Consider the following 16,381-nt stretch of genomic DNA (forward strand, 5'->3'; position numbering starts at 1 on the left):
TTGATCATCTTGACGTGCTCCTCGTTGCCCTTGGTCTCCTCCTTCTGCTCGATGGAGGAGATAATCCTCCACGAAGCGCGGCGGGCACCGATGACGTTCTTGTAGGCCACGGAGAGCAGGTTCCTCTCCTCGACGGTGAGCTCAACGTCGGTGGTGGCGACCTTCTTCATGGCCTCGACCATCTCGTCGTACCTCTCGGCCTGCTCAGACAGCTTGGCCATGTAGACATTCTCCTCGCGCTCGCTCGACATGTTGTGTGTGGATAAGGATGAGGGATCGGTGGCTCTGTTCGAGGTAGTGACTGCTGGTGCTTTTGGCCGGCGCTGGAACAGGGAAAAATACGCCTGCCTCGCCAGTGCCTGCCAACCAACCACGCGTCAGTTTTTCGCTGTCGACATTTCCACCCCGTGGCTTCGCGACTGGCCCATTAGTCGTCACTCCGGTCTCCATGTGGATACCATTTGGAATTTCGTTTGACTGGTTACGCGAATTGCTGCGGACCAGCGAAAAAAGACGGAATGAAATGTTTGAAATAACAAGCACAATATTGTGCTGAGAGAAACGTAGAGAAATAGAAAGGCAAGAAGGAAATAAGAGCTAAAATCGAAATCTGGTCTGCTGTGGATCGATTCGACGGGCGCGAAGAGAGGGAAAAAGAAGAGATGGCGGCGAAGAGTGCTGTGGCTGCAGGAGCAGCGTCTACGAGCCAGCTCGTACAGAACTTTGAACAACTTTCGGTGCTCGATGAGCGAGCGCGCGATCGTCTCGCCAAGCTCTCCAGCGCTGCAGCAGACACCCAGCTCTACTCTTCATCCGAGGTTTTGCTCCTTCCTCTTGCCAAAAGCTTCAGTGACGAATTGTTTCGCTCATTCATAACACGGCAGATTTCGGGTGAGCGCATGTCAGTGCGTAGCGCCTCGAGTGATGTGATTCCAGGCAAAGGCGAGGATGGCGGTGGCCGCCAGGGAGAAGATCAACAAGAGCAGCGCGAGATAGAGAACATGCAAGAGTTCTACCACTGGTTCTCGACCATGGCCGACGAGGGCCGCGTCGAGGGCGCCGAGCGGTACAACACCCACATGAGCCGCATGGGCGAGTACCAGACCCTGTGCGGGGCCATCGAGGGCGAGGTCGAGGGCGCGCTGGAGAGCCTCGCCTCGCTGGAGCGTGAGTACGGCGTCGTGGCCAGCAAGACCGGCGCGCTGCACGAGGCCTGCGAGGCGCTGGTCTCGCAGCAGGGCCAGCTTCAGCGCTTCGCCGACTCAGTCGCGTCGAAGCTGGCCCACTTCCACGAGGTCGAGCGCGCCACGGCCCGACTGTCGTCGCCCGGATTCGTGCCCACGGACGAGTCCTTCACCGCGCTGCTGCAGCGACTCGACGCCGCGGTGGCCTTTGTGCGCGAGCACCCGACCTTTCGCGAGTCCGACTCGCACCTGGCCAAGTTGCGGCAGCTCCTGGGCCGCACCCTCGCGCTGGCGCGCAACCACATCGTGGCCAGCCTCAAGCAGACGGCGACGGCCACCGCGCAGGCCACGGCCGGCACGCCGGGCAAGGCCTCGGCCGCCGTCGAAGACTACAGCCAGCTGCTCCACATCAAGTTCTCCGCCCTCGCCACCCGCCTTCGCCCGCTGTGCCACGAGATCGAGGCCCGTGCCGCAGTAGCCGAGTGCGTATTGCACACGCACACGCACACGCACACGCACACGCACACGCACACGCACACGCACACGCACACGCACACGCACACGCACACGCACACGCACACGCACACGCACACGCACACGCACACGCACACGATCAACGACACGACACGACGCGCCACGCAACACGACACGCACGATATGATGTGGTGTAACGTATGTGCGGGGGTAGGTATGCCGGGCTGCTGCGTGATTGCGAGGAGTGCTATTTGAACCAGCGGCGCACGCTGGTCCTGCCCACCGTGTACGAGGCCATCCGGCTGATCACGATCGGCCAGAACGCCACCAGCCTCCCGACCATCGTCCGCTCTGGCTGCACCTACCTCTCTCAGGTACGCTCGCCATAAACCGTGGTCTAGACCAACAAACACACAAACACACAAAAGCAACAATAATAACACAATAGTTATAATAATAAAAATAATAAACGAAGCAAATACAACAAAACCAAAAACAACATTGATGATGAGCTCAACGATTCCAACAACGCAGGTGTGTGGCCAAGAGGCGCAGCTCTACTATCGATTCTTCAGAAGCGCGTGCCCGGCGCTTCACGCGTACCTGCAAGAGCTTTGCAGTCCGCTCTACGAGAGCCTGCGAGCTTCCGTGATTCAGGTACCGTTAGAGATGACGTGACACCGCCTCGCCGGTGGTGGCGATGATGATGAAGAAGTCACCTCTGACGCATCGCTCTCTCTCTCTCTCTCTCTCTGCGCCAACTGGGGCCAACAGCTGCGCTCGCTAGAGTCGCTGTGTAATTTGAGGGAGGCGCTGGCTGCAGAGGCCGCCGGCGATTCCGTTCTGTCGGGCATCGTGTCGTCCAGCCGAGTGGAGGGTCCCAGCGCCGTACACGACCTCACCGCTCGCCTCGCCCAGGACGCCGCCGAGCGACTGTACCTACCCACCACCACCGTCCTTCCTATTGGGTCTTCCTTTATCTTTTATCCGCAGCCTTCTTAAGATCACACTCACCATATATTTTTCTATATTCATATGATTCTATATATTAGTTATTTCTTGGCCATGACCTATTTCCGCGATGAGATATCGGCCTACGTACCGTCGGCTGCCGACCTGGACTATCCGGCCAAGCTGCTCCCCGTACCTTCCTCCCTCCCTCCAGGCTCGCAGTGTTGTCGGCGTCGGCTCATTTAGGGGCGTCGTGCGTTGGGCGTACGCAAGCAGAAGAAGAATGCGGGCGAGGGCGAAGCGGCTGGAGAGGGCGCTGGTCAGGCGGCAGAGAGCGACGGAGAGGATGCATCGTCGTCGTCGCCCGAATTGCTGACCGCCACGTGGTACCCAACACTCGAGCGCACGCTGAGCAGTCTCGCCAAGCTCTACCTCTCCGTCGACCCGCCCGTCTTTGAAGACCTCGCCCACGAGGTGCGTGGTTCCTTCGTCTTCGCTCTTCTTGGCTCTCTTCGTTCTTTTGGCTTCACAGGCTCACCTCATTACCCCCCCCCCCACAGGCCGTCTCTGTGTGCATTGCCTCGCTGGGCTCGGCCGCACGGGCCATCACTCGCTCCAAGGTACTTGGCCGGCTGACCCATCGTCGTATTCTCTACCAGGCTAAGCGCCGTTCCGTGTGTGTGTGTGTGTGTGTGTGTGTGTGTGTGTGTGTGTGTGTGTGTGTGTGTGTGTGTGTGTGTGTGTTGGACGGTCCAGGGCGGTGAGCACGGGCAGCTGTTCCTGCTGCGGCACCTCCTGATCCTGCGCGAGCAGATTCAGCCGTTCGACGCCAACTTCGCCATCACCGAGAACTCGCTCGACTTCTCGCGGCTGAGCGAGGCCGTCTCCCGCATCCTCAGCGGACAGTTCGCCATCGGACGGTGCTCACCAACACTCGTGTCGTGTCGTGCGTGTTTGGTCAGGCCACTCTGACCTTCTTTTTCTCGGCATTCCAGGAATGCGTGGTTCGAGGTGGTGCAGCAGGCCTCTCCGCAGGTGCTGCACAACGAGCTGAGCTCCAAGAAGGTACACAGTCAGCGCTGCTGCAGTCGCATAACAGGCTGCTGACGTCATACGCGATCGGTGGTGCCCTACCTAGGACCTCGACAAGCAGATCGTGAGCATCGCCGAGTCCTACACGAGCAGCACGGTGCGCTCCGTCATGGAGCCCGTGCTGTCGTTCCTCGCGCAGGTCACCGCCGCCAGCCGCTCGGCCGCCTCCGCCGGCGACGCCACCCCTCCTCCCGCGCTCTCCACCCTCCCCTTTGCCCAGCCAGGTTCGCCGCCCCTTCCGACTCGCGTGTGTCGTGTGGTCGTGCGTGTCGTGCGCGTCTTGTGGTCGTGCGTGTCGTGCGTGTCGCGTGTCGTGTTGTTGTTCGTGCGTTCACGCTTCGGGAAATTTGCAGCGAAAGTGAAGACGCTCATGGCGACGGCGACGGCCACCGTCAAGGAGAAGCTGCCGCCGGTGGCCAGCACGCTCCGACTCTACCACAAGGGCATCAATTTTCCGTCCAACCGCTACAACATCACACTCACGCTCAAGGTTTGATTGCTTCCTCTTTCATCTCGCCACCACCACCATCACCATCACCGCGCGTGGTCCACTGACATCTTCTGTCTTGTCATCAACTATGATGTGTCGTCGTCTTCTTGTTGATGATGTCATCTGCAGGAAAACATCGTGGGGTATGTGGAGCAGTTCTACTCGGTGCTCAAGCGAGCAGGCTACGACGAGGCCTTCATGGCCGAGCTCGAGACCGCGCAGGCCGAACTCACGCAGGCCGTCGACGCCATTTTTTGAGCTGATAAGCCTACACACCGCACACGCACGCACACACCGCACACGCACACGCGTGCCATGACCAGCGCCGCGTATCGATCCATCATCTATGATCTTCACGTATATGTACATAAAGGGGAAGGCCTCGACTCGCTTCGCGTGTGCGTGTGCGTGTCACGAGGAAGCGACATCGCACGCGGCGAGGCTGAGGAGTTGGGACAGGGTGCGGAGGCCGTAGTGGCGGGCGCGCTCCTGGCCGCTCCAGTCCTCGACCGCCCAGGTCGGGTAGCCCTTCAGCTCCTTGCCCGCACACGACGACGGCGTGCGCACGCAGTCCACGTAGCGCACCAGCTGCAGCAGATCCGGCCCGAGCACCTCCTTCTGTCGCCTGCACGCCGCACACGTGTCCTGCAGACCGAACGCACGCACACTTGAGTCGGCCGCACACGACGCACGACACACGACACGGTGCGTGGGGTGGGAGTCGTACGGTGCCGTAGAAGACGAGCTGCTGGCGGTTGGTGAGGACGCAGGTGCGGAGGGCGGCGTGGGAGGGATCGAGCGCGGGCAAAGAGATGGTGGCGAGGATGAAGATGACGAGGGGCAACGCGGCGAGGGCCGCGAGCGCAGGCAAGAGGGGCTGGAGCGCGCGTGCAGCCGACGTGAGGGTGGGCAGGGACGTGGCGGATGCGAAGAATGTGGACAGTGGCGAAGATGCGTCTCGCGAATGAGGAGGGATGGCGTGCCGCGCGTAGAGCCGCAGAGATGCGTAGAAGAGGAAGGCCACCAGGACGTGGACGGCGGTGCACATGGGGCAGATGGCGCCCAGGATGATCTCGGCCACGAGCAAGTAGACGATGAAGCCTGCTCCCGCCACACACCAGGCCAGCATCGCCATCGCCAGTGCAGCAGCCTCGCTCATGCCCTTGTTGGTGTAGATGGTGCCGCTTGCGCTGGACAGAGTGGATGCGCTGCCATTCGGATGATTGTGTAATCGGTAGGAGAGGAAGCCGATGACGAGGAACCACACGATGCCAAGCACAGCGACGGGCACGCCAAAGAGCGAGGCGAACTCACTGTTGTTGATGACCGAGCACGAGATGCGCTCGGACAGATCGCACGAAGATCTACCCGAAGAGCGGTACTTGTCGGCCACCATGTAGAGCGAGAGCAACACTCCAGCCACGCTCACGCATGCTGCCCACAGAGCCCACCGCGTTGCTCCCTTCCCTTCGGCCATCTGCCCTTCGTTAACAATCGCGACCTCCACCTTGATTGTGTGGATTTATGGCGAAATCATTTGTTTTTCCATTTTACTTTAAAGAGGAAAATACATATCACAAACGACAAAACTTGTAGGATAAAGATTTGAGAGCACCACAACGCCATGGAGAAGCATCCGCCCATGATGATGGTGGAGAACCTGGCACATGAGGCCACCAATCAGATGTTGCGCGACCTCTTTGCCGAATTTAATCCCAGGAGGGTTCGCATCGTCTACCGCAACAGCATGCCCAAAGGTGCTGCTACTACCATGCAACCACGTCTTAATTCTTCCCACCAATCTTGAGTCAATCGCGGCTCTTCCATCTGCGCTACACCGAAATCTGACGCCCATTTCATCGCAGGGTTCGCTGGGCTCGAGTTCGAGAGGGAGGACCAGGCCTTGGCCGCCTGTCGGCAGCGTAGCGGAGCACTCGTTCTGGGCCGGCCCATCACGTGCAGGTACTGCACCACACCACTGCCCGCGCACGACACGACACGCACGACACGACACACGCACGCACACGACACGCACACACGACCGGGGCCATTCTCCCTCACGATCCCTGTGGGTGGTATCAGGATGGCCGAGCCCAGGGACCTCTCGTGGTTCGAGAACCCGAAGGTGGTCAAGCGTAGGCGCGAGCAGAGCAAGTGGGATCAGGAGTGGGACCGAGGCGGCGGCGGCGACACGAGGCGGCGGGACAGCGGCGACTACAATCCCAACTTCCCCACGTCCGCACCACCGCAACAGCAGATGGGACCCGGCGGACCAATGAACCAGGAGATCCTCGTATGCCCCATCACAAACACTGTGCATTTGCCTCGTCTGACACTAACGCGCCGCACGACACACGCACGACACGCACGACACGCACGACCCGCGTTACATAGGCACATCAAATCATGAACACGTTGTCATCGATCGGAATGGGCGGGCCGCCACCGATGGGCGGGCCGGGACCCAGGATGGGTGGTACGGGCATGGCCCCACCACAAGGCGGACCCTTCGGGCCGCCCGTGGGCGGTCCACCGTCGATCGGCGGCCTCCAGCCCGGCGGCTTCGGCAGCGCCCCCTCAGGTTCGTCGTCCGCGACCGCTTCGTTCTTTATAACGCTCGCATGCGGACTCACCTTCACTCTTGGGGGGCTTCGCTCTTTTTCGAAAAGCGACCACGCCACGGCCACCGGCTAACACCACGGACAAGGAGTTTGCGCCCGACCTTAAGAGCATTGGTACATTCCACATTCCCCGAGTCTTGATGACACGCGTGCACTGACGTACGCAACGCGCGCAACACACACGACACACGACACGACACACGCAGATATTCGAGAGCACACGTTCTTCTTTGTCGACTTCAACCTGGCCTACGGGTCCTCGGGCATCGAGCAGCCTATTCCAGTCGAAATCGCCATCCTGGCCTTCTCCATTGGTGCCCTCTCCTCCCTCCAATCGTCCACCGGCACCGCGCCTGCGCTCACTGTCGCGTGTGTCGTGTCGTTGGTCGTGTCGTGTCGTGTCGTGTTGTGACATAATGAGTATAGCCGCGGGCGAGAAGGCGTCGTTCCACCGGTTCGTCGACCCGGGGCAGATTCCGCGCTGCTACCTGGCCGACACCTACTGCAACACCAACTCCGTGCACGGCATACCCCACCACGGCTTCCACCTCGCCGAAAAGAACTACCGGTCCCTCCACCTCTCTCCATCCACCCACTCTCCATCTGTTGTCGTTGCTGTTGTCGTCGTCGTTGTTGTTTTTAGTTTGTTGTAGTTTGCAGTTTGTAGGTTTTTTTTTGATTGTTGTTTATTAGTCATTGTTGTTAGCGATGTAGGATGCTGACGTCACTTTACAGGCAGTTGTACAACGAGATGACGAACTTCATCAGCCAATTTTTGACGGCCAGCACCCCGTTCGTGTCGATCTATGCCAAGGGCGCATCCACCAAGAACGGCTGCTTCTCCTGGCTCTCCCAAAAAGCCGGTACGTAGCTCGTCCTTGACTGGTATTCTGTCGCATACACGCGCGCCCGCACGCAACGCGACACACACGAGACACACACCCGCACGCAACGCGACATGACACACGCTCACGCACGCACGTGTGGACGGCAGGCCAACCGCCGCTGTTCTGCATCGTGCGGAACGTGGAGGAGGTGCTGGAGCACCTGCACGAGATCGCGTCCAGCCCGGTGCCGTCGTCCTCCCTCTGCTCGCTCTTCGCCACCGACGCCGCACTCTCGCTCTCGGCCGTGTCCGCGCTGCCCGCCAAGTGCGCCTACCACGACGTCGGGGCGGCCGCCGGTGCCACGTCAGCGTTGTCCACGTCATCATCGTCATCGGCGACGTCATCGCCAGCGGGCGCCACGACCGGCGGTCAAGCTGCAGCGTCAGCGGGCGCCACGGGCTCGCCGACGCTCTCGTCCGCGTCTTCGTCGTCAATCGTGCAGGCCACGCACATGTGCGCGCTTTCCAATGTCAGGCACGTCGCGGGCGTCGTTCTGGCCGAATTCAACAAGCTCGACGTGCCCTTCAAATAATAAAGAACCTACGAGCACCACCAACTTACTTGTAGTTCTTGAACAGCACCAGGCATAGTGGTAGAGCAGACAAATGGATCCTATACTCAGGCACAGGATGAGTCACTGAATCTGGCTACACTATGTGGCTACTGAGTGGTGACAAATCAGTTCTACACATAAAGGGCTATGGCACTATCTACACTGTGCAGCAGACCTGACTGGTGGGATTGTGCCCAATGAATGGATAACAGCAACACATCTGGAGTTGGTGACAGCTGTGGACACAAGGTTGTGTGCCAGCATGAGCACATAGAGTACTTGAGTGAGCATGACATTAATCAGTTCTCCATTGGTGACATGCCTGCTCATAGACAACAGTGACAGTGACGTTGTAACACTGAGGGGCGACTATAACAGATCACCAATGAGATAAACAGCAAGGGTTCATTGATGAGGAGTGACCAGTCTCTATGGACTCAAGCAGTTGCTGTATGAGTGGAACACTTGACTCAACACAACATTGAAAGCACCAGTGTACTTTGCTGATTTGATGATGGCATGATTTGAATCTACAGCGACAATAAGAGTTGGAGAGCCCTATTAACGAGAGCGCCGTCGTTAAGATCTTGCTTGATTGCTGCAAACTCGCGGCGCAACTCTGCCTCTCTGCCTGCCATTGCCGTTGCGCTTCGTCCTACTTCGGAAAGAGAAATGGATTAGCTTGTTCCCGCCAAAGCCGCAAAGGCGGGAAAACCAGGCTCTGACGTAAGCATTGGTGTCGACAATTGCTGCTCTTGCAGTGCTGAAGAACAGCCTTGCCATATCATGGATGAATGAAACACTACAACATCAAGGAAGGAGCAAGCTGGGTAGCAGCCGCCTCGAGTGTGACATCAGCAAAGAGCAAAGGTCGGATGGGGGTGTGTCAACATGTGTGTGTGTGTGTTGACGCGTGTGTCAAAATGTTGTCTCATTAGCTCACCTTGACGACGCCAGATCCTTGGCGAGGGTCGAAGGCGAACAGGCCTGCCAGCCGTCGCCATAGGGATCCAACCGGGTGCACACCTGGGCGTTGGACGTCGCGTTGGCCGAGACTGCGTCGAAGGGTCCCCATTGCCGACAGACACCGGCACCCGAACCGCCCGCGGGTCGGAGCACCACGGATATGCGGTGGAGGGGAGGCGCCCCAAGCCGACGCTGGCGCAGGCCAGCAGCACAAGCACGGTCATAGAAAAGGCGGTCACCGTGGTCATGGTCTTCTGCTGGGGAGGTGGTGCGCGATATAGTGGGAGTGGACATGGAATGATTGATGTGTGAGCTGCTGTTGGCGATACTGCGATTGGCACATTATTTAAAATAGTCTCATGTGAGTGGGCGGAAGCAACATGTATTGTTGCAGACAACTCGCTACATGCCACGGGCAGCCCTCCGTTGCTTGACGTCAAAGTTGAAGATGCGGGCGATGTTGACCTCGGTGGTCGTGATCTGGTCCTTGATGAAGTCCAGGTCCTTCTCGATGGTGCGCAGGTTCGCTCGGCAGTTGTCCACGTTCTTCGTCAGCAGCGCGATGGCCTCCTCGAATGTGTACTCCACCATCACGTTGGCCTGTGTTGTGTGTGTCTCGTGTCCGTGACTCCACGCACCACACACGCACACGCCTCCACGAACACGCATACGCACACATCCACGCGCACGCGCACCACACACACCACACACACACCACACACACACACACACACGAGCGAAAGGCAGCAGAAAGGCGTACGCCGAGCCAGAGGCAGGCGGTGTTGACATCGGTGAGGGTGGAGCGGGCGAACAGGCCCTCGTTGACCTCGAAGTGGGTCGACACCTCCGAGTCCTGCGGTGCCGCAACCAAGTAGTGGTGAGTAGGGGGTCTTCGTGGGTGTGAACGGCGCAGGTGCGGTGGCATGTACCTTCTTGGAGGCGAGGTACTTGACCATCTCGAGGGCCTTCTCAATATCGGGGAGCTTGGTCTTGAGAGTCATCTTGTTCTGCTGCAGCTTCATCTCCAGCATTTTGTAATTGCTTGAGGCGAGTGAATTGATGGCGATTAATTTGTGCATCAAGACAGAAAACGAAGATTGAAGCGAACCTGTAGTTGGCCTGCGTTCGCTTGAGCGCAGCCTCGGCACTCTCCTCATTCTTCATGAAGGCCTCCACATCTTCCTGCAAACGTAATAAATTAATAAAATTGAGAATTAGATGTTTTGCTTTGCGATAGGTGGCTGTGTGGTGTGTTGTACGATGAAGGCGGCAGCGGGGATGGACTTCTCCAACAGCTCTTGGTCGCCCTCCATTCTGTATGTGTGTGATATCGCAAAAATCACTTGCCAGGAAGGAAATGTTTTTTTCCTCTGGTCTGCCAAATGAAAAGAAGAGAGAAATAGCAGCGCCCGAAAGTGCAATTTGGAATGTTCCAACCCCAAGTGCCACAACTCACAACTTAGCCCACCCAACACTGCAGCTCCACTGCAACTCGGCACTGCAGCTTTTCACCCGGGTGCCACTACCCCAAAGGTATTCCTTCTTTCTATTATTTTAAAGTTTTATAATTATTTTCTTTTATTTTAATATTTCGTGTATTAACCACAATAACCCACCCAGTGAAGCAGAATGGAGGTGGGTGGGTCCACTGCTGCGGCCTCGTGCGAGCTGCACGTCTGGCTGAGCGCCGCCGTGCTCGCCGCTCCCGTCGTGTCCCAGTTGCCCCGGCCTCAGACCACGAGTGCCGCGCCTGCACCCGTCACCTCTATCACCACACCACCTGTACCCACCCCTGCACCCTCCTGCTCGGAACCCATCACCGCCCCGGCGCCACCAACCAACATTTCGGCGGGCACGACCACCAGCTCGTCATCGTCGCCGTCGTCGTCGCCGGAGTCATCCGAGTCGTTCCCCTTCCTCTCCGGCGCCTCGCCTTCCTCTTCGCTTCCCTCGTCGCTTTCGCTTTCTTCGTCCTCTTTCCCCTTTTCCTCCTCCTCAGCATCCGCCGCCTCTTCATCATCATCTTCATTCATTGCCACGTCACCCTCATCGTCACCTTCACCTTCATCGTCGTCGTCATTGCTCCTCCTGTCGTCGTCTCCATCGAGGGCCGGGCGAGGCGGCAGCGGCGGCGGCGGCCAAGGGGTGATGTCGACATTCCTGGCCGATGGGCGGTGGACGATGGGCGAGGCCATGCGGCGGTTCGTGCGGCAGAACCACCTCTTCCACTCGGACGACGAGCTCGAGGCCTTCCTCGCCGCCCACCGCCTCCTGCTCCGCAAGCGCGTGCCGGCCACCACCTCGCGCCTCCTCCACACCGCCGGCCCGAGCCATCATCGCGGCCGTCGCCGTCGCAGCGTTGATGATGATGGAGAAGACGATAACGAAGACGATGACGATGACGATGACGACGATGGCGAGACGAACGACGACGATGACACGGATCGGGCGCTCGAAGAGGGTTCAGCGTGGGTGGACTACGACCGGCTGGTCTCGGCCTACGCCATCCATGACAACGTGCATTCGCTGGTCTTCCTGGTGGTGATGGTGATGGTGACGATGATGGCTGGAGTGCTGATGGCTCGGGCGGTGGTGACAGGACGTGCTCGAGTTCGTACGGAGGGTCGAGCGACGACGAAGCGCGAGCGGAGGCGGCGAACAAGAAAAGAAGCGGCGGGACCGCCGCGGGCCGGTCGTGGTGGAGTACAGGTGCGAGATTCCCGTTCACGAGATCAAGAGCCTCCTCCAGCGATCATCGGCCTCTGCCGCCGGCTCGGTACACATCCACTCCACAGCAATATATTATATTATATTTATTTCTTTAGTATTATATGTTTATTTAATAATAATCTAAATTATATCAATATATTGTGTAGTATGTCGATCTAACACTGTTCTGGTCGGCAGCCCACCATCGAGGAGGCCATCGCGACCATCTGCTTCCCCAGCCCGCAGAGCAGCGCCCGGAGTGAAAGTGCGTGCGTGCGGTGGTGTGTGTGTGTGTGCGTGCGGCAGTAGTGTGCGTGTGTGCGTGTGCGGTGAACCAGGTCTCGGGTGCCTAACTCGTTTCTGGTTTGTGGGTTCGTGCGACCAGGGGACGTGTTTCTGGAGAAGCCGCCGCGCTGCTGGGCGTCCCTGCTGCTCGACAGTCGGGAAAAAGAACGCTCAATAGCGCTCGACCTAACTCAACCTCTCTCCTCCATCTCATTTACCGATCGGGTGCGTCCCACGACACGACACGCATACAACACACTACACGACGCACGTGCTGACTTCAGCATTTCCTGCGCAGACCGTGCTCTCGGTCGGATTCGAGTCCGCGTCGGTGGTGCCGTCGGTGCTGGGCGTGCGCGTGGGCTTCCAGCGGTGCCGGGTGCTCATCCACGCCCGGCGGCTCTACAAGACGCTCGTCTTCTCGTCCGACGTCCACGTCGGCGAGGTGCTCCACTTCATCATCGAGGCCTCCCTCAGCCGCCACCACCGCCGCCATCGCAGCGGAGGTGCCAGCAGATCTGTCGACGCACACGACGGTGACTACGCCCTTTATGTGACGACGCTTAAGAAGGCGATGAACGTGGTTATTGTCGACGACCAGCGGCGCGGAGGCGGCCGCAAGAAGGTCAGCGGAGCGGAGGAGGCCATGCCCTGGCGCCGCCTCGCCTCCTATCGACTCAAGGACAAGGTACCCACCTTGGACCAAACCAACATTGCTCTCCAGAGCTGTCGACACGTTTAGTAAGGCTCACGGTTGATTGGTGGTGATGACGTGGCAGCACATACTGGTGCTTAAGCGGAGGCCGCAGCTGCTCCAGACCTCGGCGGCGGCGGAGCGCCGGACGTTGTCGATGAGTATGGGCAGCCGCGGTGGCGTCGACAAGAAAATGTCGACAGCTCTGTGGAGCAGCGGCGACGGCGGCAGCGGCGTGGCGAGGGCCATGGGCCGCAGCCAATCGGTCTACGTCCTCCCCACTTCCGCGTCTCCACCGTCGGCTTCCCCATTGCCCGACTCGCGCTCGCCGTCGCCGCCGCCGCGAGCAGCCTCATCAGAGTTTAGGCAGCCATTGTCGACACGATCATCGCAACAACAACAGCGACAACCAGGTGGAGCTGGAGGTGACGTCATCAAGGCCAAGGCCAAGGTCACGAGCAGCAAGACCGCCCTGGTCGGCAAGCCGCCCCTGCTTCTGGCCAAGACTGCATCGGATTCCGAGATGTCGGCACGACCGCCTCGTGCCGGTGGTGAACAGCCGCCGCAGCCGCAGCCGCAGCAGCACTTTGTGGTGCTGTTCCCGCAGCGCAAGACCTACGGCCACTTCCACTTCCCGCCCAACGCCACCATTACCGCCATCAAGCAGACCATCGCCGACACCTTTCTCTTCGCCTCTTCTTCTTCCTCTGCGCCAACGTCATCGTCAGCCGCCGCCGCCGCCGCCAGCGACGGTTCTGGCAATGGCGAGCACAAGGCCGCGGAGGACTTGACCGGCAGGGCGACGGTGGTGAGCGGCTACTCGCTGTTCGTGCCGCTGCAGCCGCGCAACCACCCGTGCGCGCAGCACGGCTCCCTCCTGGGCACCAGCATCGCCAGCGACGACGAAGGTACGTGCCCGCCATCCGCCCACGCACTCCTGATTACCCGCACGACACTCAACGCGCGACCGCACACGCACACGCATGACCGCACACACACGTTACGTGTAAAGAAATGATAACGAGCGAGGAAGAGAGCGAGGAGAGCGAAAGCGAAGGTCACCAGTGCGCTGCCACGTCATCAACAGTTGCCGCCAGCGGCGGAGGCGGCGATGATGACGACGACTACGAGGAGGGACTGTGGCTCGAGGAGGCCAACGGGCGCACGCTGGAGAGCTACAACCTGAGCGACGCCCAGTTCGTCATCGAGTTCAAGCGGACGCCGCAGAAGAGGCGCATGCTGCTCGTCGACGGCTTCACCCACACCGTTACCGCCTTCTTCCGCACCCGCCGAGGGCGCTCGGCCGGCCCCAGCGGCTCCGCGTCGGCCCACGCCTCGTTCGACTCCTTCGGCGGTGGCCGCCTGACTGCGCGCGGGCGATCGACGACGTCGTCGAGACTGATGAGCACGGTCCAGAAGGTGATGCTGTTCCGCGGCAGCGCCACGGTGGCCGAGGTGCTGGACCAGCTCAAGCTGGCCTTTGGCGTCGGCCGCCGCCGACCACCACCAGCCACGTCAGCAAGACGAAGTGGAGAAGAGGCGGAGGAGCTACAGGAAGATGATGAAGAAGAAGAGGAGGAGGAAGAGTGGGGGCTCTACTTCTGGCGGGGCCACACGGGCAAGGGCATGTGGCTGCCCGATGGCCAACAGCAGCTGGACTCCCTGGACATCGCATGGGCGGTACGTCCCTCTTCTCTCTCTATACTATTTAAAAATTATAATTTGGAACATAGACACTTCATGGTACGTATGTCGACACTAACACAGATATACGCCTTCTTAACACAGGATCGGCTGGAGCTACGCAAGCGTGCGAGCCATGCCGATTTGTCGCTCGCGCTGGCCGAGTTCTCCATGCCCCTCGAGCCGACTCTTCTCGTACCTTCACCCCCCCCCCCAATGCACGATCGGTGAGTCGGGTGATGAAACATGCGTTGCTGACGTCACACCACTAGGAGGGGGAGAAGATCCTGCAGCGGGCCGACAACGTGGTGCACTACCTGCCGCCCAAGGGAAAGACCGTGGGGCGCCTCTACCTCACCAACTACCAGATCATCTTCCTCTCCTACGACAAGTCCTCCTATGTACCGCACCTCTTTTTCGTTCTTCGTTCTTCTTCGTTCTTCTCTTGGTCCTTCGCTATTGTTGTCGATGACTCATTCAGCCTTTGGTTGATTGGGGGATTGATGATGGTGCAGGAGGACCTGGTGACGCAGTCGGACTCGTACATTCCGTTCGGGGTGATCGCCAAGGCGGCCAAGATGCCCGAGCAGGGCGACCTCCAATACCTCCAGATCTTCTGCAAGGTACCTTGGGGCATATACGACACGACAACATCGTTGATGGTGCTACTGGTGCCTATGCAATATGTACAATATCTGAATGTAAATGGCGTCCTAGGACATGCGCAACATATTGTTCGGACTCAAGGGGAAGCAGACGTTCCTCACGGCGCTGGGGATCGAGCGCACGCACCCCATCATCACGGCCATCACGGCCCTCGCCCACCCCAAGACCATCCTGGACACCTTCGCCTTCCTCTACAAGCCCACCTTCGCCCGCCCTTCTCGTACACCCCCCCCACATTCCAAACATTCACACATTCCACACACCTTTCTACATTCCACCATCCTGACTGACGTCATCCGACCACCTTAGCGAAAACCGGTGGCGAATCGTTCAACGGGTGGAAGGTGTACTCGCCGCTGCGGGAGTACCAGCGCATGGGCCTCATCCCGTCGCACCACTTCCGCCTGGTCGACAAGCTCAACTGGGACTACGGCCTGTGCGCCACCTACCCGGCCATGTTCGTCATCCCGGCGGCCGTGTCCGACGACGAGCTCCGCGCCATCGCCTCGTTCCGGGCCAAGGGCCGCGTGCCCGCCGTCGTCTGGCGACACAAGACCAACGGCGCCACCATCTCCCGCTGCAGCCAGCCTATGGTGACGTCATCATCATCATCTTCACCCTCCACCACGTGCACCTCACGCCACTATCTGACACGCGTGTGTGGTGCGTGTGTGCGGTGTGTGCGGCGTGTGCAGGTGGGTAATTTGCTGGTGAACAATTTTAACAGTGCGAGCGGCAACTCGTCGCTGATGCCCACGCAATCGCGTCGGTGCACCGAGGACGAGAAGCTCGCCCAGATGCTGCGCATGCTCAACGACCACAACGAACTCCTCTTTGTCGACGCCCGGTACCTGGCAGCCAACTCACCAACCCCTCACTGTCGGACTGCATTCCTCGCTAACACGCACAAACGACACGACACGACACGACCAACGACACGACACGACACGACACGACACGACACGACACGCACAGGCCGATCGTAAACGCGGTGGCGAATTCGTTCAAGCGGGGCGGGTCGGAGGACTGCATGAACGTGTACAAGGGCTGCCAGCAGGAGTTCATGGGCATCGGCAACGTCCACGCCGTGCGCGAGAGCTGGAACGAAGCTCCAGGAGATGTGCCG

General features: G+C 59.5%; 5 protein-coding genes and 1 pseudogene across 5 annotated transcripts in view; 3 read left to right on the forward strand and 3 right to left on the reverse strand.

Annotated features, from left to right (window-relative positions):
• The window catches only part of ACA1_198710 (uncharacterized protein), a gene marked incomplete at both ends in the record, with an annotated part of 2,138 nt that extends 1,887 nt beyond the window's left edge, over nucleotides 1-251 (reverse strand). Inside the window, one exon of the mRNA XM_004341684.1 lies at nucleotides 15-251. Coding sequence (XP_004341732.1) covers nucleotides 15-251 — 237 coding nt within the window. The remainder of the gene's footprint in view (nucleotides 1-14) is intronic.
• Nucleotides 252-1,001: 750 nt separating this feature from the next.
• On the forward strand, nucleotides 1,002-4,449 carry ACA1_198820 (Sec34 family protein; the record flags this gene model as incomplete). The annotated part of the gene is made up of 12 exons (XM_004341685.1): nucleotides 1,002-1,666; nucleotides 1,873-2,032; nucleotides 2,193-2,315; nucleotides 2,433-2,593; nucleotides 2,711-2,801; nucleotides 2,886-3,083; nucleotides 3,170-3,229; nucleotides 3,366-3,529; nucleotides 3,605-3,674; nucleotides 3,748-3,925; nucleotides 4,055-4,191; nucleotides 4,321-4,449. The coding sequence occupies 12 exons, from the start codon at nucleotides 1,002-1,004 to the stop codon at nucleotides 4,447-4,449; spliced, it is 2,136 nt and encodes a 711-aa protein (XP_004341733.1).
• Nucleotides 4,450-4,602: 153 nt separating this feature from the next.
• On the reverse strand, nucleotides 4,603-5,668 carry ACA1_198830 (vitamin k epoxide reductase family protein; the record flags this gene model as incomplete). Its single annotated transcript, XM_004341686.1, has 2 exons — nucleotides 4,603-4,836; nucleotides 4,919-5,668. The coding sequence occupies 2 exons, from the start codon at nucleotides 5,666-5,668 to the stop codon at nucleotides 4,603-4,605; spliced, it is 984 nt and encodes a 327-aa protein (XP_004341734.1).
• A 147-nt stretch (nucleotides 5,669-5,815) lies between these two features.
• On the forward strand, nucleotides 5,816-8,231 carry ACA1_198840 (RNA recognition motif domain containing protein; the record flags this gene model as incomplete). The annotated part of the gene is made up of 9 exons (XM_004341687.1): nucleotides 5,816-5,948; nucleotides 6,057-6,153; nucleotides 6,274-6,484; nucleotides 6,586-6,772; nucleotides 6,861-6,926; nucleotides 7,019-7,126; nucleotides 7,239-7,380; nucleotides 7,548-7,675; nucleotides 7,807-8,231. 9 exons carry the CDS (start codon nucleotides 5,816-5,818, stop codon nucleotides 8,229-8,231), a joined length of 1,497 nt encoding a protein of 498 aa, XP_004341735.1.
• A 1,389-nt stretch (nucleotides 8,232-9,620) lies between these two features.
• ACA1_198850 (von HippelLindau binding protein 1, putative) lies at nucleotides 9,621-10,531 on the reverse strand (the record flags this gene model as incomplete). Its single annotated transcript, XM_004341688.1, has 5 exons — nucleotides 9,621-9,818; nucleotides 9,979-10,071; nucleotides 10,148-10,259; nucleotides 10,327-10,400; nucleotides 10,478-10,531. The coding sequence occupies 5 exons, from the start codon at nucleotides 10,529-10,531 to the stop codon at nucleotides 9,621-9,623; spliced, it is 531 nt and encodes a 176-aa protein (XP_004341736.1).
• Nucleotides 10,532-10,847: 316 nt separating this feature from the next.
• ACA1_198860 overlaps nucleotides 10,848-16,381 on the forward strand; it is a 7,437-nt pseudogene continuing 1,903 nt past the window's right edge.

This window comes from Acanthamoeba castellanii, assembly GCF_000313135.1.
Source record: "Acanthamoeba castellanii str. Neff unplaced genomic scaffold scf7180000084753, whole genome shotgun sequence".
Lineage (NCBI taxonomy): Eukaryota > Discosea > Longamoebia > Acanthamoebidae > Acanthamoeba > Acanthamoeba castellanii.